Source organism: Cinclus cinclus, chromosome 33 (genome assembly GCF_963662255.1).
Source record: "Cinclus cinclus chromosome 33, bCinCin1.1, whole genome shotgun sequence".
Classification (NCBI taxonomy): Eukaryota; Metazoa; Chordata; class Aves; order Passeriformes; family Cinclidae; genus Cinclus; species Cinclus cinclus.
The window spans coordinates 2359256-2383611 of NC_085078.1; the positions used below are offsets into that span (position 1 = coordinate 2359256).

The following is a 24356-nucleotide window of genomic DNA, read 5'->3' on the forward strand; positions in this document are numbered from 1 at the left end:
CTCCTGCTGTATTGTCGGGGGGGGGGGGGGGAAATGCCCCGGAGAGGGGCACTTATGGATTCGGGGGGAGGGGTGACCCTTCTGTGGGGGGTTAAATACTCACAGGAGGGGGGAGAGGGGTAAGACCTGAGCTGGGGGGGGCCTGTGTCTGTTTGGGGGGAGGGGAGGTAAATGCCCCCTCCCCCCTTTAGGGATAACCTGGGGGGGGGGGGGGGGGGGGGGGGCATGTGAGCCTCCCCCGATGTGGGCTAACCCCGGCCTGGGGGTGGATTTTGGGGGTCTCGCACAGCTCAAATCTCGTGATGGGGGAGGGGTACCAGCCCCCCCCCGCCCCCCCATTCACACCCCCCCCCCCCCCCACCAAGGACCCCTTGGGCTCGCGGTGGGGGGGTGAAGACCGTGGGTGTCCCCGTGGGTTCCGGGGTGATCTCGGTGCCCCCCGGTGGGTTCTGGGGGGGGGTCCCGGCTCCCCCCCCACCCCCCCGCGGCCTCACAACAACAACAGTGACACGGCCAATATGGCGCCAGTGCCGAGCCTTTGTCTGCGGGCGCGGGGGGGTCCGGCCGCTCCGGGGGGGCCCCGGCTCGCCCAGAGACCCCCGGGGTAGGGGGGAAACCGGGGGGGGGGCAATTGGAGGGGGGACAGGATGCGGCCGAACCCCCACCCCCCCCCCCCCCCCCCCCCCATCCCTACCGACCGCACTCCCTCCCCTCCCCTTTCCCGGTTTGTTTCCTGTTTGGGGTGGGGGAGATCCCTTTGTCCCCTTGGCCGGTTTGGGGGGGCTTTGGAAGCCCTGGTTTGGGGGGGGGGGGGGACGGACAGGCCGGGCCGGTCCCCTCGGCTCGGGGAGGGAAGGGCTTCCGGGAGGGCCGGGCCGGGCCGTGCTGGCGTCACCGGCCCCGCGGGGCACCCCCGGTGTCCCCTCGCCAAGGGTGGTGTGGGGGTGGCCCTCCCCGGGGGGGAGGGGAGCCCGAATTGGGGGTGTACCCCCCCCCTGTTTTTCCCCCCAGCCTTTACCGGGGCTGATCTTCCTATGGGAGGCTGTGGCTGCTGACCCTCCCCTGCTCCCCTAAATTTGGGCTGTGTGTTCTGCGTGCCCCCGAAATTTGGATTTTGTGTTTTCCCTGCCTGTGCAGGATGGGGGCCATGGCTGCTGACCCCCCAAATTTCTGCTGTGTCTTCTCCTTGCCTGTCCAGCACTGGCAGGGTCATGGCTGCTGACCCCCCACCCCCCCCAAATTTGGGTTGTGCATTATCTGTGCCCCCCCCCCCCCCCCCCAATTCGGGTTGTGTGTTCACTGTGCCTGTGCAGGACTGGGGAAGGGCGTTGCTGCTGATTCTCCTTCCTCCCAAATTTGGGATTTATTCCCCCTTTTTTTTTGCTGTGGAGCTTCCAGGGTTGCCCTGTCTGTTCCACACTGGGGGGGTGCATGGCTTCTGAACCCCCGAACTTGGGCTGTGTGTCCCTCTGCCCATCCCTGACCCCCCCCCCCTTTGCTCCCCCCTAGGACTGGCAGCCCCCCTTTGCTGTTGAGGTCGACAATTTCAGGTTCACCCCTCGTATCCAGCGGCTCAATGAGCTGGAGGTGAGTGAGGTGGGGGGACATGGGGGGGCTTCTGGGGCTGATTTTGGGCTGTGCACAGGTCTCACCCCCTTCTTTGTCCCTCTTCTTCCCCCCCTTCCCCCCCCCCCCCATTTCCTCCCCCACCAGGCACAGACCCGGGTGAAGCTGAACTACCTGGACCAGATCGCCAAATTTTGGGAGATCCAGGGCTCCTCCCTCAAGATTCCCAACGTGGAGCGACGCATCCTCGACCTCTACAGCCTCAGCAAGGTAAGGGGGGGCAAAATGGGGGGACCCCCACCCCTACCTGGATGTGAGGTTGGGGAAGGTGTCCCCCCCAGTGGTAATTGTGTCCTGGGAAAGGTTTTTTCCTGTTATGGGGGTTAATTCCCCCAAAATTAGGGGTGTCTTCCTACCTGGGGGGGTGATTGTTCCTCAGGGAGTGTATCTGGGGGGAGCAGTTGCCCCCATGGGGATCATGTTCTCATTTAGGGAGGTTAATTGCCCTCCCTTGGATATTTTTCCATGTAGGAGTTCAGTTATTTTTTTGGTGGCGTATTTTGCTATTTTGAAAGATATTTCCCAGTTTTGGGGGCTAATTGCCCCTGCATGGGTAAATCTTTGTATTTAGGGGGTATAATTGTTTTTTTTCTGGGGGAGCATTTTCTAATCGGAGAATTAATTACTTCAGGAGGGGGAATGTTCCCATTTAGGGGAGTTAATTGCCCCCATGGGGGTATGGTCCCATTTAGGGGATCGTGTCCCCATTTATGGGAAATGTGCTGAGTTCTGGGGTGTTCAGTGTCCCCTCACAGGTGGTGATGGAGTAGGGGGGTACAAGTACCAGCCTTGGGACAGGTGGTCCTGGGCACTCGGTGTCCCCTCTCAGGTGGTGATGGAGGAGGGTGGCTACGAGGCCATCTGCAAGGACTGGGGGTGGCCCTGGGTGACTCTGGGGTGTCCTTCAGCACTCGGTGTCCCCTCTCAGGTGGTGATGGAGGAGGGTGGCTACGAGGCCATCTGCAAGGACTGGGGCTGGCCCTGGGTGACTCTGGGGTGTCCTTCAGCACTCGGTGTCCCCTCTCAGGTGGTGATGGAGGAGGGTGGCTACGAGGCCATCTGCAAGGACCGCCGGTGGGCGCGGGTGGCCCAGCGCCTCTCGTACCCGTCGGGGAAGAACATTGGCTCGCTGCTGCGGGCGCACTACGAGCGCATCATCTACCCCTACGAGATGTACCAGTCTGGGGCCAACCTGGTGGTGAGTGCAGGGCCTTGGGGAGGGGGCCGAGGAAGACCCCGGGCCACGCTGAGGGTCCCCCCCATCCCTCCAGCAGTGCCACGCGCGGCCCTTCGAGAGCGAGGAGAAGGACCGGGAGTACAAACCCCACAGCATCCCCCTGCGCCAGTCCGTGCAGCCCTCCAAGTTCAACAGCTACGGCCGGCGTGCCAAGCGCCTGCAGCAGGAGGTGGGCACCCCAGAGCTCCTCCCCCTGAACCCCAAAACCCTTCCTGGAACCCCCTGGGGATCCCCCTGATGCTGCTGTCCTGCAGCCCGAACCCACGGAGGAGGATATCGAGAAGAACCCCGAGCTGAAGAAGCTACAGATTTATGGGGCTGGGCCCAAAATGTTGGGCTTGGGGCTGGTGGCCAAGGATAAGACTCTGAGGAAGAAAGGTATTGGGGACTCCCATACGTGGGGGTGCGGGGTTGCTGGGACCCCTTCAGTCTTTCTGGGTACCTTTTGGGATTTAGTTTTTCTCCTGGCATATATTAGTAATTCTTTGTAAAGCCTCTTTGCTCACAGTTTGTTTGGGGTGTCTACCAAATTCTTTTGGATTCTTCAGGGACCCTCTTCCTTTCTTCTCCCCTCTCTCTTTTGGGTCACGCCCCCCAGAGCTTCTGGGTACCCCTCCTCATTCTTTCGTGATGCCCTCCCACACACACAGGTTTTATGGCATGCCTCCTTTTCAGTTCTTTAGGAATCTTTGATTCCCAGTCATTTATGGACAGACTTCTCCATTGCAGGACAGCCACCCCCTTCCCAGTTCTTTAGGGACCCCTTTTCCCCCCCAGTTCTTTGGGGCCTCCCCCTCATTCCTTTAACCCCCTCCCATTTTTCGGGACCCTTTCCCCAGTTGTTCATAACCTCTCAGTGGTTCTGTAACCCTGCAGGAACTCCCTAACTGCTCAGTTCCCCCCCGATGATTGTGTAACCCCCAGAAATTCAGTAACTCCCCAGTTGTTCTGTAGCCCCCTAATTGCTCAGTGACCCCCTCTATGGTTCAGTAACCCCCGTCTCCCCCCTCCCCACAGACAAGGAGGGCCCCGAGTGTCCCCCCACGGTGGTGGTGAAGGAGGAGCCTGCGGGGGAGCCCCGGGGGTCCCCGTTGTCCCCGGGGGCGCGGGACGGGCGCGAGGAGCTGCGCCACAGCCCCGAGCCCTGCACCAAGATGACGATGAGGCTGCGCCGCAGCCACAGCAACAGCCAGTTCGTGAGTAGGGGTCTCCTGGAGCTGTGCCAGGGCGGGACCACCACCCCAAAGCCCCCCACCCCAAAATCCCCCTTTCCCTGTAGGTGGATTCCTACATCTGTCGGATCTGCTCGCGGGGTGACGAGGACGACAAGCTGCTGCTGTGTGATGGCTGTGATGACAACTACCACATCTTCTGCCTGCTGCCCCCCCTGCCCGAGATCCCCAAGGGCATCTGGCGCTGCCCCAAATGCGTCATGGCGGTGAGGGGCACGTGGGGACACCCCCTGGGGCCCCCCAGTGTGTGTCACGTCCCGGCTGTGGGGCTGGGACCCTGCTCGTGTGGTGTCCTGTTCTGTGAGGGGGGGGTCTGAGTCTGTCTGATCTGTGGGATGGGGGCTCCCAAATCTCATCCAGGGCTGTTTGTGGGACTGGGGACCTCCTGATCTGTGGGGTGTGGGGCTGGGGATCCCTGACCTCTCCTGGTGTCCCTTAACCTCCTCCCCAAGCCCCTCCCCCGACCCCTCCCGGTGTCCCCAAGCCCCTCCCCCCGACCCCTCCCGGTGTCCCCAAGCCCCCCCCCCGACCCCTCCCGGTGTTCCCAAGCCCCCCCCGACCCCTCCCGGTGTCCCCAAGCCCCCCCCGACCCCTCCCGGTGTCCCCCCAGGAGTGCAAGCGGCCCCCGGAGGCGTTTGGCTTCGAGCAGGCCACGCGGGAGTACACGCTGCAGAGCTTCGGCGAGATGGCCGACGCCTTCAAGGCCGACTACTTCAACATGCCCGTGCACGTGAGCCCCCCCAAAACCCCCCCAGGTCCCTCCAAAACCCCCCTGGATCCTCCCCAAAAGCCCCAGGCTCTCCTGAGCCCCCCAGATCTCCATCCCTTCAGTGAGGTGGGTGATGCCTTCAAGGCTGACTCCTTCAATGTACCCGTGCATGTGGGCCCCCCAAAAACTTCTCTGGATCCCCCAGAACCCACCAGGTCCCCCTAAGCCCCCCAGACCTCCCTCCCTCCAGTGCGATGGGTGATGCCTTCAAGGCTGACTCCTCCAGTGTGCCTGTCCACGTGAGCTCCCCAAAAATTTCTCTGGATCCCCCCAAAACTCCTCTGGATTTCCCAAAACCCACCAGCCCCCCTGAGTCCCCCAGACCTCCATCCCTTCAGTGAGGTGGGTGATGCCCTCAAGGCTGACTATTTCAACATGCCTGTGCATGTGAGTCCCCCAAAATCCCCATAGATCTCCCCAAAAGCCCCCCCCAGATCCTCCTCAAAACCCCCAGACCCCCTGTATCTCCCACAGGCTCCTCTGAGTCCCCCCAGACCTCCCTCCCTTCAATGAGGTGGGTGATGCCTTCAAGGCTGACTCTGCAATGTGCCTGTCCCTGAGCCCCCCCAGATTCTCATGATGCCCCCCAAAGCTCTCATGATCCCCCTGAACCCCTCTGGATCCCCCCAAACCCCCCCAAGATCCCCTGAGCTCTCTTCCCTTTAGGTAGGTGGATGAAACCTTTAAGGTTGACTACTTCAACATGCCTGTGCATGTGAGCCCCCTAAAAAGCCTCTGGATCCTCCCAAAACTCCTCTGGTTCCCCACAAAACCCACCAGGTCCCCCTGAGCCCCCCAGAGCTCCCTCCCTCCAACAAGACGGGCGACGCCTTTAAGGCTGACTCCTTCAATGTGCCCATCCACATGAGCCCCCCCTCAAAACTTTCATGATCTCCCACCCAAACCTCTCTGGTTCCCCCCCCAAAACCACCCTGGACCCCTCTAAGATCCTCAGACTCCACGAACCCATCCAGGACCCCCCAGAGCCCTCTCCTTTTGGAAGAGTGGGTGACACCTTCAAGGCTGATCACTTCACGTGACCCCCCCAAAGTCCTCCCAAAACCCTCATGAACCCCCCAAAAACCTTCTCTGAGATCTCCAGATAGCCCCTGACCTCCTTTGGGTCCCCCCAAATCCTCCAGCCCCTCCCCAAAGTCCCCAGATCCCCCTACCTTTGTCAAAGTGAGTGGTGCCTTCAAGGCTGACTACTTCACATGAGCCCCCAAAACCGCCCCAGGACCCCCCAAATCCTTTCCCTGTCCTCCCTGAAGCCCCCAGCCCACAGAGCTGGTGGAGGAGTTTTGGCACCTGGTGAACAGCCCCCAAATCCCCCCCAAACTTCTCCCTGAAAGGCCCAAAACCCACCCAAAAATCCCCAAATCTCCCTCAAAACCCCCCCAAATCCCTTCCCCGACCCCAACCCACAGAGCTGATGGAGGAATTCTGGTATCTGGTGAACAATCTGCAAATCCCCCACAAAAACCCCCAAACCTCCCCCTAGAACCCCATCCAAAGACCCCCAAGCCTCCCCTAAACACCCCCAACCCTCCCCAAAATCCCTTCCCTGAAGCCCCCTGCCCGCAGGTGGTGCCCACAGAGCCGGTGGAGAAGTTCTGAAACCTGGTGAACAGCCCCCAGATCCCCTAAAATCCCCAACCCCCCTCCCAAAATCCCCTCCCCGCCCCCCTGAAGCCCCCTGCCCGCAGATGGTGCCCACGGAGCTGGTGGAGAAGGAGTTCTGGCGCCTGGTGAACAGCATCGAGGAGGACGTGACGGTGGAGTACGGGGCTGACATCCACTCCAAGGAGTTCGGCTCCGGCTTCCCCGTGCGCGACGGCAAACGGCGCCTGTCCCCCGAGGAGGAGGTGGGACAGGCCATTGTCACCTCCCCGGGGTCACAGTGTCCCCTGTGCCCGTGTGGGGTGTCCCTGTCCCCACAGGAGGGTGATGCCCTTCCCCCATCTCTTCAGTGATGCTGTCCCTATGGAGGGGTGGTGGTGTCCTGGGTGTCCCTGTCCTGTGGGTGACACTGTCCCTGCTGTCCTGGGTGACACTGTCCCTGCTGTCCTGGGTGTCCCTGTCCTCTGGGTGACACTGTCCCTGCTGTCCTGGGTGTCCCTGTCCCGTGGGTGACACTGTCCCTGCTCTCCTGGGTGTCCCTGTCCCGTGGGTGACACTGTCCCTGCTGTCCTGGGTGTCCCTGTCCCGTGGGTGACACTGTCCCTGCTCTCCTGGGTGTCCCTGCTGTCCTGGGTGTCCCTGCTGTCCTGGGTGACACTGTCCCTGCTGTCCTGGGTGTCCCTGTCCTGTGGGTGACACTGTCCCTGCTCTCCTGGGTGTCCCTGTCCTGTGGGTGACACTGTCCCTGCTCTCCTGGGTGTCCCTGTCCCGTGGGTGACACTGTCCCTGCTGTCCTGGGTGTCCCTGTCCTCTGGGTGACACTGTCCCTGCTGTCCTGGGTGTCCCTGTCCCGTGGGTGACACTGTCCCTGCTGTCCTAGGGTGTCCCTGTCCTCTGGGTGACACTGTCCCTGCTCTCCTGGGTGTCCCTGTCACGTGGGTGACACTTTCCCTGCTGTCCTGGGTGTCCCTGTCCCGTGGGTGACACTGTCCCTGCTCTCCTGGGTGTCCCTGTCCTGTGGGTGACACTGTCCCTGCTGTCCTGGGTGTCCCTGTCCTCTGGGTGTCATTGTCCCCCATGATGCTGTCTCCATTGTCCTGGGGTGTCCCTGTCTCTTGTTGACGCTGTCCCCGCGGGGGTGACGCTGTCCCCGCTGTCCCCGCGGGGTGACGCTGTCCCCGCTGTCCCCGCGGGGGTGACGCTGTCCCCGCGGGGGTGACGCTGTCCCCGCGGGGGTGACGCTGTCCCCGTGGGGGTGACGCTGTCCCCGCTGTCCCCGTGGGGGTGACGCTGTCCCCGCTGTCCCCGCGGGGGTGACGCTGTCCCCGCTGTCCCCGTGGGGGTGACGCTGTCCCCGCTGTCCCCGCGGGGGTGACGCTGTCCCCGCTGTCCCCGTGGGGGTGACGCTGTCCCCTCTGTCCCCGCGGGGGTGACGCTGTCCCCGCTGTCCCCGTGGGGGTGACGCTGTCCCCGTGGGGGTGACGCTGTCCCCGCGGGGGTGACGCTGTCCCCGCTGTCCCCGCGGGGGTGACGCTGTCCCCGCTGTCCCCAGGAGTACGCTGGCAGTGGCTGGAACCTGAACGTGATGCCGGTGCTGCAGCAGTCCGTGCTGTGCCACATCAACGCCGACATCTCGGGCATGAAGGTGCCCTGGCTCTACGTGGGCATGGTGTTCTCGGCCTTCTGCTGGCACATCGAGGACCACTGGAGCTACTCCATCAACTACCTCCACTGGTGGGCACTGGGGGGGGCGACTTGGGGCTCTTTTGGGGGCCAGGGGGGGCAACTTCGGGCTGTTTGGGTGCCCAGGGGGTGATTTTGGGCTGTTTTGGGGGTGTTTGGGTGCCCAGGTGGTGATTTTGGGGTATCTGGGTGCCCAAGGGGGTGACTTTGGTCTGTTTAGGGGTCAGTGGGGCAATTTTGAGGTGTTCAAGGGACATTGGGTGCCCAGGGGGGTGACTTTGGGGTGTTTGGGGGGTGATTGTGAGTGCCCAGGGGGTGATTTTGGGTACCCAGGGGGTGATTTTGGGGTGTCTGGGGCGCATCTGGATGCCTGAGGGGGTGACTTTGGGCTGTCTGGGGGCCAGGGGGGCAATTTTGGTGTGTTCGGGGGGCATTTGGGTGCCCAGGGAGTGATTTTGGGGTGTTTGGGGGGGGGGGTCTTTGGGTGCCCACTGAGTGATTTTGGATGCCTAGAGGGGCTACTTCAGGGCATTTGGGTGGCCAGGAGGCTGATTTTGGGCCAGAGAGAACAACTTTGGGGTGCTTGGGTGGCCAGCAGGGCGATTTTGGGGTGTTGGGTGCTCAGAGGGGCTACTTTAAGGTATTTGGGTGGCCCAGGGGGTGATTTTGGGGTGTTTGGATGCCCAGAGGGGTGACTCTTGGGCATCTGGATGCCGAGGGGTGTGATTTTTGGGCATTTGGGTGCCCAGGGGGACAACTTTGAGGCATTGGAGTAGCCAGCAGGGCAATTTTGGGGTGTTTGGGTACCCAGAAGGGCAACTTGAGGGAATTTGGGTGGCTGGTGGGGTGGTTGGGGGCCAGCAGGAAGTTTTGGGGTGTCCTGACACCTCCTACACCCCCAGAAGGGAGTCCAAGATCTGGTACCAGGTGGGATGAGGAGACTTTTGGGGTGCCCCATCCCCAGGGGCGAGGCCAAGACCTGGAATGGGGTGGGATGAGTATTTTTTGGGTGGAATAAAGAGGTTTTTGGGGTGGGATGAGGAAGTTTTTGGGTGGAATAAGGAGATTTTTGGGGTGTAAAAGCGTGGAATAAGGAGGTTTTTTGGGTGGAATAAGGAGGTTTTTGGATGTAACAGGATGGGGTGAGGAGGTTTATGGGGTGCCCCATCCCCAGGGTTGAGCCCAAGATCTGGAATGGGGTGGGATGAGGTTTTTGGGATGGGATAAGGCAGTTTTTGGGTGGAATAAGGAGATTTTTGGGGTGTAACAGGGTGGAATAAGGAGGGTTTTTGGGTGGAATAAGGAGGTGTTTGGATGTAACGGGATGGAATGAGGAGGTTTTTGGGGTTCCCTATCCCCAGGGGTGAGCCCAAGACATGGTATGGGGCGGGATGAGGAGGTTTTTGGGGTGTAACAAGGCGGGATGAGGAGGTTTTCGGGTGGGATGAGGAGGTTTTTGGGCGGGTTAAGGAGGTTTTTGGGGTGCCCCATCCCCAGGGGCGAGCCCAAGACATGGTATGGGGCGGGATGAGGAGGTTTTTGGGGTGTAACAAGGTGGGATGAGGAGGTTTTTGGGCGGGATGAGGAGGTTTTTGGGCGGGATGAGGAGGTTTTTGGGGTGTAACAAGGTGGGATGAGGAGGTTTTCGGGCGGGATGAGGAGGTTTTCAGGCGGGATGAGGAGGTTTTTGGGGTGTAACAAGGTGGGATGAGGAGGTTTTTGGGCGGGATGAGGAGGTTTTTGGGCGGGATGAGGAGGTTTTTGGGGTGTAACAAGGTGGGATGAGGAGGTTTTTGGGCGGGATGAGGAGGTTTTTGGGCGGGATGAGGAGGTTTTTGGGGTGTAACAAGGTGGGATGAGGAGGTTTTTGGGCGGGTTAAGGAGGTTTTTGGGGTGTAACAAGGCGGGATGAGGAGGTTTTTGGGTGGGATGAGGAGGTTTTCGGGCGGGATGAGGAGGTTTTCGGGCGGGATGAGGAGGTTTTCGGGCGGGATGAGGAGGTTTTTGGGCGGGTTAAGGAGGTTTTTGGGCGGGTTAAGGAGGTTTTTGGGGTGCCCCATCCCCAGGGGCGAGCCCAAGACCTGGTACGGGGTCCCGTCGTTCGCGGCCGAGCACCTGGAGGAGGTGATGAAGAAGCTGACGCCAGAGCTGTTCGAGAGCCAGCCTGACCTCCTGCACCAGCTCGTCACCCTCATGAACCCCAACACCCTCATGGCCCACGGCGTCCCCGTGAGTTTGGGGTGTCCCCTGCCCCTCCCCCCAGGTCCTGTCACATCCTGCTGAGCTCAGGTGTGAGCCCAGGTGTGTCCCCAGGTGGTTCGGACCAACCAATGCGCCGGGGAGTTCGTCATCACCTTCCCCCGCGCCTACCACAGCGGATTTAACCAGGGTTACAACTTTGCTGAGGCTGTCAACTTCTGCACGGCCGACTGGGTGAGCTCTGGGGGGGGGGGGGGGGGGGTCCAGAATATCTGGGGAGGGGACAAAAATGTACCTGGAGAGGTATGGAATGGGTGGGGGAGGTCAACAAAAAAATTACCGGGGGAGCGCAAAGAAAATTGTACAGGGAAATCTGCGGGAGCGGGGTGTAAAGGGAAAGGAGAATTTAGAATTTAGGGGGGATGAAATGTGCCTGGTGGGGCATGGAATAGTTGGGGAAATCAACAAAAAAGTTCTTGGGGGAGCACAAAGAAAATGGTTCAGGGAAGCAGCAAAATCTGCAAGTGGAGGGTGTAAAGGAAGAGGAGAATTCAAAATTTAGCGGCCATAAAATGGACCTTGAGGGGCTAGAGTATCTGAGAAAATCAACAAAAAATCTGAGGAAATATAAAGGAGGCCTTACAGGAAAACAGCAAAATCTGCGGGTGGAGGGTGTAAAAGACAAGGAGAATTCAGAATTTAGGGGGGATAAAATGTGCCTGGGGGGCACAAAAATACCTCGGGGGACATGGAATAGCTGGGGAATTCAAGAAAAAAATTCCTAGGGGAATGAAAAAAAACAAGAACATCCCAGAAAACAACAAAATCTGCAGGTGGAGGACATAAAGGAAAGGAGAACCCAAAATTTAAGGAGGCACACAGAAATACCTGGAGGGGCACAGAATATCCAGGGGGATCAAAAACAAACCTGGAGGAATGCAAAAAAAAAAAAAATTCAGGGGAAACCATCTGTAGGTAGAGGCTCTAGAAGAATAAAAGGAACCAAAAATCCCCAAAGAGAACCCCCAGAAACTCCAGGCTGCGTTTAGGGATACAGGTGTACCCCCAGGTTTGGGGGTTCAGCTTTTGGGGTGCCCAGCTGGGTTCAGGGCTGTGTTTAGAGGGCTCTGGGGGTGTCCCCGTTTTTGGGGATCCCCCTGACCCCCCCGTGCAGCTCCCTGCAGGCAGGCAGTGCATCGAGTATGATCCTGTTCAGTACATGGGGGTACCCAGATTTGGGGGTTCAGCCTCACAATTCAGGCCACATTTCCCCAGCTGGGTGTTGGGTTTGTGGGTGCACCCAGGAGGGGACTCCCAGATTTTGGGGATCCCCCTGACCCCCCCGTGCAGCTCCCTGCAGGCAGGCAGTGCATCGAGTATGATCCTGTTCAGTACATGGGGGGTACCCAGATTTGGGGGTTCTGCACTGGGGGTGCCCAGCTGGGTTCAGGGCTGTGTTTAGAGGGCTCTGGGGGTGTCCCCGTTTTTGGGGATCCCCCTGACCCCCCCGTGCAGCTCCCTGCAGGCAGGCAGTGCATCGAGCACTATCGCCGCCTGCGCCGTTACTGCGTCTTCTCGCACGAGGAGCTCATCTGCAAGATGGCCGCGAGCCCCGAGAAGCTGGACCTGAACCTGGCGGCCGCCGTGCACAAGGAGATGTTCGTGCTCGTGCAGGAGGAGCGCAAGCTGCGCAAGGCCCTGCTGGAGAAGGTGGGGGCAACCCAGAAAGTGGCGGGTGGGGAGTACCCCAGGGGATGGGGAGGGGTAGGGGGATCTCCAGGGGTTGTGTTTGTGTCACCCTCAGGGGATTGGGAGGGCTGAGGGCACCCCAAAAGTTCCGGAAGGGGGTGAGGGTTGTGTTTGTGCTCCTCTGGGAGGTCACAGAGGGGTTGGGGGTCCTGGGGGCACCCCAAAAGCTGTGGAAGGGCTGAGGGTTGTGTTTGTGTCACCTTCAGGGAGCTATGGAGGGGTTGGTAGTGTTAGGAGCACTCCAGAAATTCTGGGAAAGGGTGACGGTCGTGTCTGTGCCACCCTCAGGGTTATGGAGGGCTGGGGGCCCCCCAGAAGCCCAGGAAAGGGTGAGGGTTGTGTTTGTGTCACCCTGAGGGGGTTATGGAGAGATGTGGGGTACAAGAGCACCCCATAATCTCCATGGGGGGCTCTGATATCCCTTTTTTTACCTCTCCCAGGCTATGACAGAGGCAGAGCAGAAAGGGTTGGACCCGCAAGGGGGAATCCAACAGAACTTTTATCCCCCTCAGGGAATCGAGACGGGTTTGGAGATACATGGACCGCCCCAGAATCTCCTTGGGGTGGATCTGATACCCATTTTTTTTGTCCCCCCAGGGCATCACGGAGGCTGAGCGTGAGGCCTTCGAGCTGCTGCCCGATGACGAGCGGCAGTGTGACAAGTGCAAGACCACGTGTTTCCTGTCAGCCCTGGCCTGCTACGACTGTCCCCAGGGCCTCGTCTGCCTCTACCACATGGACGACCTCTGCAAGTGCCCCCGCAGCAAGCAGTACCTCAGGTGGGGGGCTGGGGGGTTTGGGGGTGATGAGAGAGGGATTTGGGGGCTGTGTGAGAGGTTTAGGGGGCCTTGGAGGGGGATTTAGGGAGCTTGGAGAGAGATTTGAGGGCTGGGAGAGGGATTTGTGGGGTTTGAAAGGCTGGAAGAGAGGTTTGGGGTCTGGGAGAGGGATTTGGGGAACCTGGAGAGGGGGTTTGAAAGGTTAGAACATAGATTTGGGGTCTGGGAGAAGGATTTGGGGACCTTGGACGGGGTTTGAAAGGATGGAAGAGAGGATTGGGGTCTGGGAGAGGGATCTGGGGGACTTGGGCAGGGTTTTGAAGGTCTGGAAGAGGGGTTTTGGGGGGGTTGGGAGGGGGTCCCGGGGCCTTGCTGTGCTCCTGAGGGGGACATGGGGATGGTTTGGGGGGGATGGAGCCCTGGGTGTGCCCTTAGGGGGGACATGGGGATGGTTTATGGGGGTCTGTAAGATTTGGGGTGGGGCTTTGTTATGTTGGGACCTTTGATGTGACCCTGGGAACACACACAGGGTTGAGTTGTGGGTCCTGGTGTGACCCTGGATGAAGTCCTGGCTACGATTTGGGGGTGCTGGAGGTCTCGGGGTGCCCCTGGGGAGGAAAACACATCCATGTCCTGGGGAATTTGGGGGAGCTCACTGCCTTCCACCACCCCAAAAATCCCCACCGATACCCCACACAGACTCAGTCTGGGAGTCCTGTTCCTACCCTTTGGGGGGGTCGTGGGTGCAAGGGTGAGGGGCTGGCAGTGACCCCCCTGCCCCCCAGGTACCGCTACACCCTGGACGAGCTGCCGGCCATGCTGCACAAGCTCAAGGTGCGCGCAGAGTCCTTCGACACCTGGGCCAACAAGGTGCGCATCGCCCTCGAGGTGGAGGACGGCCGCAAGCGCAGTGAGTTGGGGGTCCCGGGGGGGAGGTTTTGGGGGGGTTCAGGGGGGCTCAGGGCCCTGCCCTGACCCCCCGGCTGTGCCCGGCCAGCGCTGGAGGAGCTGCGGGCGCTGGAGTCGGAGGCGCGGGAGCGCAAGTTCCCCGAGAACGAGCTGCTGCACCGCCTCAAGGGCTGCCTGGGCCAGGCCGAGCGCTGCGTGTCCGAGGCCCTGGGGCTCATCAGCTCTCAGGAGACAGGGTGAGTGTCCCCAGAGCGTCCCCAAAGTGTCCCCAGCTTGTCTCCAGCAGCTCAGTGTTGCCATGTTGGGTTCCTCTCCCTGTGTGTTCGTCCCATCCTCTCGGTTTCCTGTCCCTCTTGTGCTTGCCTGTGACCTTGTCCTGTCCCCTGTGGGTGCTGGCCGCTCCTGTGTCCCTGTCCTGTCCATGTGGACGTAGGACACTTCAGTGTCTTTGGCCTGTCTCTGTGGACGTTGGACACCTTCGTGTCCCCGTTCTGTTCCCTGTAGACCTTCCATCTATCCCCATGTCCCCATTCTATCCCGGTCCCTTCCATCCCCCTCCCTGTCCCCCCGATTCCCGCGTGTCCCCACAGTGTCCCAGCAGTGCCTGCTGTCCCTGCAGGATCCTTGTCCCCTGTGTCCCCTCCCTGTCCCACCAGTGCCGCTGTCCCCACAGGGTCCCCGCGCCAGCGCTGACCGTGGAGGAGCTGAGGGCGTTCCTGGAGCAGATGAACCAACTGCCCTGTGTCATGCACCAGATCGGGGATGTGCAGGTGGGACGGTGTCCCAGGGGTGTCACAGTGTCCTGGGGTATCACTGCATATCCCAGGGGTGTCCCATAGTGTCCCAGGAGAGTCACACAGCGTCCCTGAATGTCCCAGAGGTGTTACACAGTGTCACACACAGTCCTAGGGTGTCCTGTAGTATCCCTGCGTGTCCCAGAGTGTCCCACACTGGCCCTGCATGTCCCAGGGGTGTCCTGCAATGTCCTTGCATGTCCAAGGGGTGTCCTGTAGTGTCCCGGGGGTGTCCCAGGCCGTCCTACACTGGCCCTACATGTCCCAGGGGTGTCCTGCCATGTCCCAGGGGTGTCATGCAGTGTTCCAGGAGTGTCCCTGCATATGCCAGAGGTCTCCCTACGTGTCCCAGGGGTGTCATGCAGTGTTCCAGGAGTGTCCCTGCATATGCCAGAGGTCTCCCTACGTATCCCAGGGGTGTCCTGCAGTGTCCCAGTGCTATCCTTCAGTGTCCCTCTGTATCCCCACGATGTCCCAGTGCTGTCCCTGACCCCGTGTCCCCACGCAGGCTCTGCTGGAGCGGGTGGAAGCGTTCCAGGCGGAGGCACGGGCGGCTCTGGACGTTCCTCCCCCGGGCCCCGGGGCTCTGCAGGAGCTGCTGGAGCGAGGGGCCCGGCTGGGCGTGGAGGTGCCCGAGGGCCGGCGGCTGGAGCGGCAGCTGGCCCAGGCCACGTGGCTGGAGGAGGTGACGGCCACCCTGAGGTCCCCCCGTGCCCGCGTGCCCCTGCCCGTCATGCGTGGCCTCATCCAGGCCGGCCGCACCGTGGCCCCCAGCCCCGCCGTGGACGTGGCCATGGCCGAGCTGCAGGAGTTGCTGACCATCGCCCAGCGCTGGGAGGAGAAGGCCCAGATGTGCCTCGAGGCCAGGTCTGGGGGAGGGACCCCTCCCCAGGGGGAGGTGGGGGGGCTGGGGTCTGCACCTCAGACAGGGAGGTGGCTGGGGCTGTGTCCTGTGTGCCCTGGGTGGGGATAAAGGGGTTGGGGGCTGCCCCTTTTGTCTCTGGGGGTATATAGTAAGGGGCTGGGGGCTGCTCCCCATGTGTCTAGGATGGGATAAAGAGGCTGGGGGTGACTCTGTGGGGAGGAAGATGAAAATTTGGGGTTCAGTCCCTCCTCAGGTTCCTGCCCTGGGTCTGGGGGTGTTGGGGATCTCTGGGGTGCCAGGGAGGTTGTGGGGTCCCTGGCTCTGACCCTACCCCACAGGCAGAAGCACCCCCCGGCCACGCTGGCTGCCATCATCAAGGAGGCCGAGAACATCCCAGCGCTGCTGCCCAACATCCAGGCCCTGAAGGAGGCCCTGGCCAAGGCCCGCGCCTGGATCGCCGACGTGGAGGAGATCCAGGTGGGCTCTGCAACCCCACGAGTGCCACCCACCCCCTGGGACCCCTGCACTGCACGGCCCTGAGTGCCTGCGCTGTGCCCTTGGGCACCCTTGTGTCCTTGTGCTGTCCCCATGGACCCTGGACACTCTTGTGTCCCTGTCACGGGCACTGGACGCTCCTGTGTCCCCATCCTGCCCTCATGGACACCGGACACTTCTGTGTCCCTGTCCTCTATGGCAGCTGGGTGCCCCTGTGTCCCTGTCCTGTCCCTCTGGACGCTGGAGACACCTCCATGTCCCTGTCCCCATGGACCTCTGAGCTGCCACCAAGTCCCCGTCCTGTCCCTGTCCTGTCCCTGTCTCTGCCACCATGTCCCTATCCTGTCTCTGCCACCATGTCCCTATCCTGTCTCTGCCACCAAGTCCCCGTCCTGTCCCTGTCTCTGCCACCAAGTCCCCGTCCTGTCCCTGTCTCTGCCACCATGTCCCCATCCATCGCTCTCATCCCATTCCTGTCCCTGCATATCCCCACCACTCCCACGTCCCCCTGCCACCCCTGCTGACCCCGTGTCCCCCCAGAACGGTGACCACTACCCGTGCCTGGATGACCTGGAGGGGCTGGTGGCCGTGGGCCGGGACCTGCCGGTGCGGCTGGAGGAGCTGCGGCAGCTCGAGGTGCAGGTCGGCACCGCGCACTCCTGGCGGGACAAGGCCTCCCGCACCTTCCTCAAGAAGAACTCCTGCTACACCCTGCTCGAGGTGGGTGCGAGAAGGGCTGTGGGGTGTAGGGGGATGGCCTGGCAGGACGCTGACCCCTCCCTGGTGTCCCCCAGGTGCTGTGTCCCTGCGCCGACGCCGGCTCAGACAGCAGCAAGAGGCTCAAGTGGCGGCAGGAGCCGGGGCTGTACCGGCTGGACGCCGAGAGCTTGGGGCTGTCAGCGCAGGACCTGCGGGACCCCGGTGCTGTGGTGAGGAGGGGGGGGACCCCCGGCCCTGGCACTGCTCCTGTCCCTGCTGTTCCTACCCCAGGGTCGGGGTGTTCTGGGTGGGGGGCGCCACATCTATCCCCAATCCCTGTCATCACTCACATTCCTTATTCCCCCTAGGTTGTGGTGGTTGGGGGTTTGGGGATGGGTCACCCACGTGTCCCCAGTCTCTGTCACCTCTCACACTCCCAGTTTCCCTCCAGATCATGGTGTTCAGGGGTTTGGGGATGGGTCACCCACATCCCCCAGTCTCTGTCACCTCTCACCCTCTGCTGTCCCCCGGATTTTGGCATTTAACACAGACTGTGCCTCCCCAGTCTCTGTCTCACTCCCCTGCTCTCCCCCAGATCATGGCATTCAGGGGTTTGGGAATGTGATGCACCCTGTGACGCCCCCCAGTGCCTGTCACCTCTCCCCCCACTCCTGTCCCCCCAGTTCGTGGCATTCAGGGGTTTGGGGATGGGTCACCCATATCCCCCAGTCTCTGTCACCTCTCACCCCTGCTGTCCCCACCCCAGATCGTGGCATTCAAGGAGGGCGAGCAGAAGGAGAAGGAGGGCATGCTGCGGCTCCGCCACGCCAACGCCCAGAAAGCCGCGCCACCCCTGCCAGGCCCGGGGCCACCATCCTGCGTGTGTGGGCAACCGGCAGGGCCGGGCATGCTGCAGTGCCAGCTCTGCCGGGATTGGTTCCACGGCTCCTGCGTGGCCTGGCCCCGCCTGGGTGCCCAGAAACCCTCACCGGCCTGGTGGGAGTGGGACGCCAAGTTCCTGTGCCCGCTGTGCCAGCGCTCGCGGCGGCCGCGCCTCGAGACCATCCTGGCGCTGCTGGTGGCCCTGCAGAAGCTGCCGGTGAGGCTGCCCGAGGGCGAGGCCCTGCAGTGCCTCACCGAGCGAGCCATCACCTGGCAGGATCGTGCCCGCCAGCTCCTGGCATCCCCCGAGGTGGCCGGGCCCCTGGAGCGCCTGGCGGCCCTGCGGCACCGGCTGCACGGGGACAGCGACGGCGCCCTGCGCGAGGCCAGCCGCAACGAGCAGACCAAGGTGAGGGAATTGGGGGGTTTGGGGGGGATTGATTGGGGTTTTGGGGTGTTGGTGCTCTGTATGAGGCCAACCACAACGAGCCGACCAAGGTGGAAGGGTTGGGGGGCAGTGAGGAGGTGTGGGGCAGGTTTTGGGGCTTGGGGAGGCTGATCCCCCCCAAAACACCTTGTCTCCATCCCCTCAGGTGTCAGTGGAGAACGGGGACACCCCCAGCCCGGAGAAGAACGGCCCCCTGCCCTCAGGTGAGTGGGATCAGGGCCTCGGGGACCTGCTGGGGTCCACCAGGTCACACCTGGGGAGGGACAGAGGGATCCAGCTCTGAGAATGCAGGACAGACAGGATCCTGTGGGTCACGGGAGGGGCTGGGGGCCCTGTGGTGTCCCCATGTCCCCGCTGAGCTGGAGGCACTGAGTGTGCCTCCTGTGATGTCCCCATGTCCCTGGAGTGTTCCCATAGTGTCCCCATGTCCCTGGAGTGTCCCCACAATGTCCCCACCATGTCCCCATGCTCCCGCAGAGCTGGAGGCACTGAGCGCACAGCGTCCCTGTGGTGTCCCCATGTCCCCACAACGTCCCCACCGTGTCCCTGCAGAGCTGGAGGCGCTGAGCACACCATGTCCCTGTGGTGTCCTCATGGTGTCCCCATGTCCCCACAACGTCCCCACCGTGTCCCCGCAGAGCTGGAGGCGCTGAGCGCGGCGCTGCCGCGGCTGCAGGGCCCGGTGCTGGAGCTGGCCGAGGGGACGCGGCGGCCGCTGGAGGAGCTGATGATGGAGGGAGATCTGCTGGAGGTGACGCTGGACGAGGCCCAGAGCATCTGGAGGCTGCTGCAGGCCACGCGCCCGCCCCCGCTGGCCCTGTTCCGCCTGCTGCTCGAGGTATGGGCACCCCAAAACTGGCCTGGGGAGCCCCCAAAACTGACCTGGGACGCTGAACAAACTCCAAAACTGACCTGGGGAGCCCCCAGAACTGACCTGGGACGCTGAACAAACTCCAAAACTGACCTGGGGAGCCCCCAGAACTGACCTGGGACGCTGAACAAACTCCAAAACTGACCTGGGATACAGAACAAACCCCAAAACTGGCCTGGGGAGCCCCCAAAATGGGACCTGGGATACAGAACAAACCCCAAAACTGACCCGGGGACCCCCAGCCTCCCTAGGGATACAGAACAAAATCCCCTCTGGTGACCCCAAAACTCTCCTTTTACTCCTTCTCACCAACTCCTCAGGGTGAGGGTCCCCAAAAACCCCTCGGGGACCCCAAAATACTCCCTTTGCTCCTTCTCCCCACCTCCTCAGGTTGAAGGTCCCCAAAACCCTCCTTACCCTGTTGTTCTACCACCTCCACCCACCCTGGGCACCCCAAACCCGCCCTGCCCTGGCTGTGCAGCTCCCCCCATTCCCAGTTTTGGGGTGGCTGACGGGGTGTGTCCCCCCCCCCCCCCAGCTGGAGCAGGCGGAGCGCCGGGGGGCTCGAGCCCGCGGCAGGGACCCCGAAAGGCGCCGGAAGCGCCGGGCGGAGCGGGGGCACCTCCCCCCTTCCATGGCCAAGGAGGAGCTGGAGCCAAAGAGGAGTCGGGGACCCGAGGGGGGGGACCCCCGGGACAGCCCCACACCCGGGCCCCAGACCCCAGGGGTGAGTGTGGGGTGCAGGGTGGGGTAGTGCGGGGGTTATGGGGTACAGAAGGGGTTAATGGGGTACAGAGGGGGTTAGTGGGGGGGTTATGGGGTACAGAAGGGGTTAATGGGGGGCTTATGGAGTACAGAAGGGGTTAATGGGGTACAGAGGGGGTTAGTGGGGGGGTTATGGGGTACAGAAGGGGTTAATGGAGGGATTATGGGGTACAGAAGGGGTTAATGGGGTAGAGAAGGGGTTAAGGGGGGATTAATGGGTTACAGAAAGGGTTAATGGGGGGATTAATGGGTTACAGAAGGGGTTAATGGGGTACAGAAGGGGTTAATAGGGGGATTATGGTATACAAAGGGGGCCCAGGAGGAGAATTGGGATGTTTATAGGATACAGGGGGGAGTTGTGGGGTTGAAGGGGGTTTATGGGATACAGGGGGGTCATGGGGGAATTATGGGGTGAGGGGGATCCGGGATGAGAATTGGGATCTCTGTGGGGTAAAGGAGGGAGTTATGGGGGTGAGGGGGTGTCCAGGATGAGAGCTGGGGGGGTTTATGGGGTACAGGGGTGGTCATGGGGGGGAGTGTTTGGTGAGATTATGGGGTGAGAAGGGTCCAGGAAGAGAATTCAGGGGTTTATGGGGTACAAGGAGGGGTTACAGGGGTGGATGGGGTTTATGGCATTCGTGGGTGTTTAATGGGGGAATTACGGGGTGAGAGGGATCTAGGATGAGATCTGGGGTCTTTATGGGGTACAGGCGTGAGTTATGGGGGTACATGTGGTGAGAGCAGTCCAGGAGGAGCACAGGCAGGTTCTGGGGTGCAGAGGAGAAGTTTTTTTGGGGGGTTCCCCCATATTCAGGGAGCAGTGGGGTACAGAGCGAAGATCTGCCCATGTGATTTTGGGGTTCCCCTCCAAACCCTTTCCCCTGTGCCCCCCCAGGACTCGTGACGTGGAGCCCCCAGCTCGGATGGACGCGCCTGGCAGCGGTGGGGATGAACTGGGGGGGCCACACCAGCCTCCCCCCTCCCCCCCACCCTGGGGACCCCCCCCAACCTCCCCAATTTTGGGGTGGCCTCTCCCCATTCGCCCCCCCCTTTCCCCCTCCCCCCCCCCCCCGCGATGTAATTATTTGAGTTCTTTCTTTTGTATCGTTCAACCCCGGGGGGGGGGGGGGCCCCCACACACAGCTGGGGGGGTCCAGGGGGGTGCCCCCCAAAATGGGGAGGGGGGCCCCAACCAGCACAGCAGGGCCAGCCCTCCCCCACCCCTCCCGCACCGGGTTTTTTATAGGATTTGGGGGGATGGGGGCGGGGGGGGTGGATTTGGGGCCCCCCTGCCCCTCCCCCCGCTGACACTAACAAGTCTCGAGCTCTTTGTAGCGGGGCGGGGGCGGGGGGGCCTTATTTTATTGTATTATGATTTTTTTTTATTATTATTAAACTTTGGAGGTTAAAAAAGGGGTCGGAGGTTATTGGGGGGTTCTGGGTTTTGGGGGTTCAGGGTTTTGGGGAGTTAGGGTAATTGGGGAGGGATTTTGGGGGGTTCAAGGTTGTTTGGGGTTCAGGATTTTGGGGGTTTGGGATTTTGAGGATTCAGGGCTGTTGGCGATTCGGGCGGGGTTTCAGGGAGTTGGAATTTTGGGGGTTCAGGATTGTGGGGGGATTCAGGATTTTTGGGAGTTCAGAATTTTGGGGGTTGGGATTCTGAGAAGTTCAGAATTTTGGGGGTTCGAGTTTTGGGGGAGTTCAGAATTTTGGGGGTTCAGTGTTTTTTTGGGAGTTCAGAATTTTGGGGGCTCCCCCCTGAGCTTCCCCCGCGCAGCCTCGTGGGGGCGCTCGCGGTGCCGCCTCCCCATTGGCCGGCGGCTCCACCAATGGGCGCGTGGGAGGGGCGGGGCCCGAGCGGGAGGGGCGGGGCCGGCGCCGGCGCGGGAACTTCCGCTCGGAGCCGCGGCGCGAGACGCGGTCCGGAGGCACGAACTCCCTCAGTGAGGTGAAAAGTGCGTTCTCGTGAGGTAAAATGTACCTCTCCTGAAGTAAAAACCCACTTTTCTGAGGTAAAACCTTCCCCCCTTAGGTAAAACACCCCCTTTCTGGAAGCGAAATTCCTCGTTCTGTGATGTTACATTTATTTCATGAGGTAAAACTCAATTCTGTGAGGTAAAATTTACCTCTCCTGAGGTAAAAACTCACTTTTCTGAGGTAAAATTTACCTCTCCTGAGATAAAACCCCACTTTTTTGAGGTAAAAACTTCCCCCCTCAGGTAAAACCCCCTTTCCGGAAGATAAATTACCCGTTCTGTGATGTGACATGTTCTTTCATGAGATAAAAATTCTGTGAGGTAAAACTTACCTTCCTGAGCTAAAAACCCACTTTTCTGAGGTAAAATTTACCTCTCCTGATGTAAAAACCCACTTTTCTGAGGTAAAAAGGCCCCTTTCATTAAGAGAACATTTTTTTAAATGAGGTAAAACCCTCTTTAAGTGTTTTAAATTTTACATTTCTGAGGTAAAATCTGCTGCCCCAAGGTATGAAGTTCTTTCTTGTGGTAAAACTGTTTTCCGTGAGGTAAAACATGTCTTTTTCTTGAGGTAAACCACTCATTTATGAGGTAGAATTCACTTTTCCTGAGATAAAAACACCCTTCCTGCAATGAAGAATATTTTTATGAGGTAAAACCCTCTTCTGTAAAATTGATTTTTCCTGAGGGGAAAACCCTCTTCTGTGAGGTAAAATTGATTTTTCCTGAGGGAAAACCCATTTTGTGATCTAAAACACCCCTTCCATGAGTTAAAATCCCCCTTTTCTGGGGTGTGAAATGTTCTTTCATGAAATAAAACCCTCTTTTGTGAGGTGTAATTTACCTTTCCTTGGGTAAAAAACCCTTTTCTGAGGTAAAATTCCCCTTCTTGAGGTGAAAAATATTCTTTCCTGCAGTTCAATCCTGTTTCATGGGGTAAATTTTACTCTTTCTGAAGTAAAAAACCACCCTTTTCTTTAGATAAACCCTTTGTTTCTGAGGTAAAATTTACATTTCCTGACGTAAAATCCCCCTCTCTCAGGTAAAACCCCTCTTGTGAAGTAAAATTCTCTTTTTCTGAGATTAAAAAAAAAATTCCTTTTTCCTGAATTATAACTCCACTCCATGAGGTGAAATCCCCCTGTGTGTTAATATTCCTCTATTTGCAGTAAAACTCCCTTGCTTGAAGTAAATTCTGCTTTTTTGGAGATAAATCCCTCCTTTTGGAGGTAAAATCTTTACTGGGGTAAAATCCCCATTTCTGAGGTGAAAATTCCTCTTTCGTCAGGGAAACAAATGTTTCCTTTGTAATGTAGTTTACCTTTTCTGAGGTGACAAAATCCCTTTTCCTGGTGTAAAATTGTAAAGTTCGCTCTTTTTTTCTTCCCCTTTTTGTGTGCAAATCTCCCTTTTCCTGAGGCAAAACTTTTTTTCTTTTTTCTTTTTTTTTGTTTTTTTTGTTGTTTTTTTAGGGGAAAACACCTCCTTTTCTTGGAGTAAAAACTTTCTTCTTTTTTTAGGCACAACTTTTTATTAAAGGATTTTTTGGAGGTAATTATCCCTTTCCAAGAGGGAATATTCCTTTTTTGAGAACAATTCACCATCCCCAGGAGGTAAATGTCTCTTTTCCTAAGATAAAATTCCTTTTTTTTTTTAACTCAGAAAATGAAGAAACTTCCTTTTTCAGAAGAAACATAATTTTCTCTTATGAAATATCCCTTTTCCTGAAATAAAAATCATTTTGGGGACATTCCCTCCCCACTCCTCCCTGATGTGAATATACCTTTTCCAGTGGGGGTAAAAAAAAAAAATCACATTTTAAAAAAATCCTTTTCCCACCCTTTTAAAATTTTTCCTTCCTTTGAGGAAATTTTTTTTTTTTGTTATAGGGAAACGTTGTTTTGTTTTGCCTTCCTTAGGGGAAACCCTCTCTTTATTGAGTAAAAATTTTGCTTTTTTTGAGGTTAACATCCCTTTTCTTGAGGAAAATATTTCTCTGAGCAGCAAATTTGAGGCAAATAATCTTTTTCTAGAGTAAAACACCTTTTTTTTTTAAGCAAATCCCTCCTTTCTTAATAGATATATTTTTAACATAATTCCCTCATTTTTCTAAATTCAGGCAAAACCCCTCCTTTTTATTTTTTTTGTGCAAACGTCCTTTTTCAGGAGCAGGTGGTTGGTTTGGGGGTAGGTGTGGTTTGTTTTGAGGTAAATTCATCTTTTCCTGAGGAAAAATCTCATTTTCTGATTACGTTTTACCACCCACTCAAGGCATATCCCTATTCCAGACAAAAAAAATATTCCTTTTTTTTGAGGTCAATCCCTTCATTTTATGAGGAACCCTCCCTTACGCTGTAGAAAACACTGTTTGATTCTTTTGAAGCAAAACACACTTTCCAGTTTTGAGTAAAAACTTTCTTGGTTTTTTGAGGTTAACACCCCTTTTCCTGAGGGAGAAAAAAAAAAACCCAAAAAACTTTCTTCAGGCAAAAAAATCATCCCTGAGACAAACACCCCTTCTAAGGAGGAAAATCCTCCTCGTGCGAGGAAAAAAAAAAAAATTCAATCTTTTCGCTAAAAATCCCTTTTTTTTTTTTTTTTCCCTGAGGTAACATCGCCCCCACACGGGCCAGTGCCGGGTTCTAGAGTGGTGACTGGGGTCTAGATCGGGGTCTGGTTATGGCCGGGTTCTAGAGTGGGGCCTGGCGAGGGGCCCGGCTTCTAGAGTGGACCAGTGGTGTTTTGTGGGGTTTTTTGT

General features: G+C 58.8%; 1 protein-coding gene across 1 annotated transcript in view; it reads left to right on the forward strand.

The window, feature by feature from the left end:
- KDM5C (lysine demethylase 5C) overlaps positions 1 to 20657 on the forward strand; it is a 23686-nt gene extending 3029 nt beyond the window's left edge. Inside the window, exons 3-28 of the mRNA XM_062512005.1 lie at positions 1510 to 1587; positions 1714 to 1836; positions 2654 to 2824; positions 2898 to 3032; positions 3118 to 3241; positions 3881 to 4059; positions 4143 to 4301; positions 4706 to 4825; positions 6571 to 6729; positions 8037 to 8218; positions 10234 to 10396; positions 10481 to 10600; positions 11882 to 12076; positions 12713 to 12894; positions 13680 to 13804; positions 13892 to 14039; positions 14477 to 14573; positions 15106 to 15464; positions 15801 to 15939; positions 16498 to 16677; positions 16752 to 16886; positions 17423 to 17947; positions 18132 to 18189; positions 18625 to 18824; positions 19396 to 19584; positions 20518 to 20657. Coding sequence (XP_062367989.1) covers positions 1510 to 1587; positions 1714 to 1836; positions 2654 to 2824; positions 2898 to 3032; positions 3118 to 3241; positions 3881 to 4059; positions 4143 to 4301; positions 4706 to 4825; positions 6571 to 6729; positions 8037 to 8218; positions 10234 to 10396; positions 10481 to 10600; positions 11882 to 12076; positions 12713 to 12894; positions 13680 to 13804; positions 13892 to 14039; positions 14477 to 14573; positions 15106 to 15464; positions 15801 to 15939; positions 16498 to 16677; positions 16752 to 16886; positions 17423 to 17947; positions 18132 to 18189; positions 18625 to 18824; positions 19396 to 19584; positions 20518 to 20526 — 4254 coding nt within the window. The 3' untranslated portion in view covers positions 20527 to 20657. The remainder of the gene's footprint in view (positions 1 to 1509; positions 1588 to 1713; positions 1837 to 2653; positions 2825 to 2897; positions 3033 to 3117; positions 3242 to 3880; positions 4060 to 4142; positions 4302 to 4705; positions 4826 to 6570; positions 6730 to 8036; positions 8219 to 10233; positions 10397 to 10480; positions 10601 to 11881; positions 12077 to 12712; positions 12895 to 13679; positions 13805 to 13891; positions 14040 to 14476; positions 14574 to 15105; positions 15465 to 15800; positions 15940 to 16497; positions 16678 to 16751; positions 16887 to 17422; positions 17948 to 18131; positions 18190 to 18624; positions 18825 to 19395; positions 19585 to 20517) is intronic.
- The last annotated feature ends 3699 nt before the right edge of the window (positions 20658 to 24356 follow it).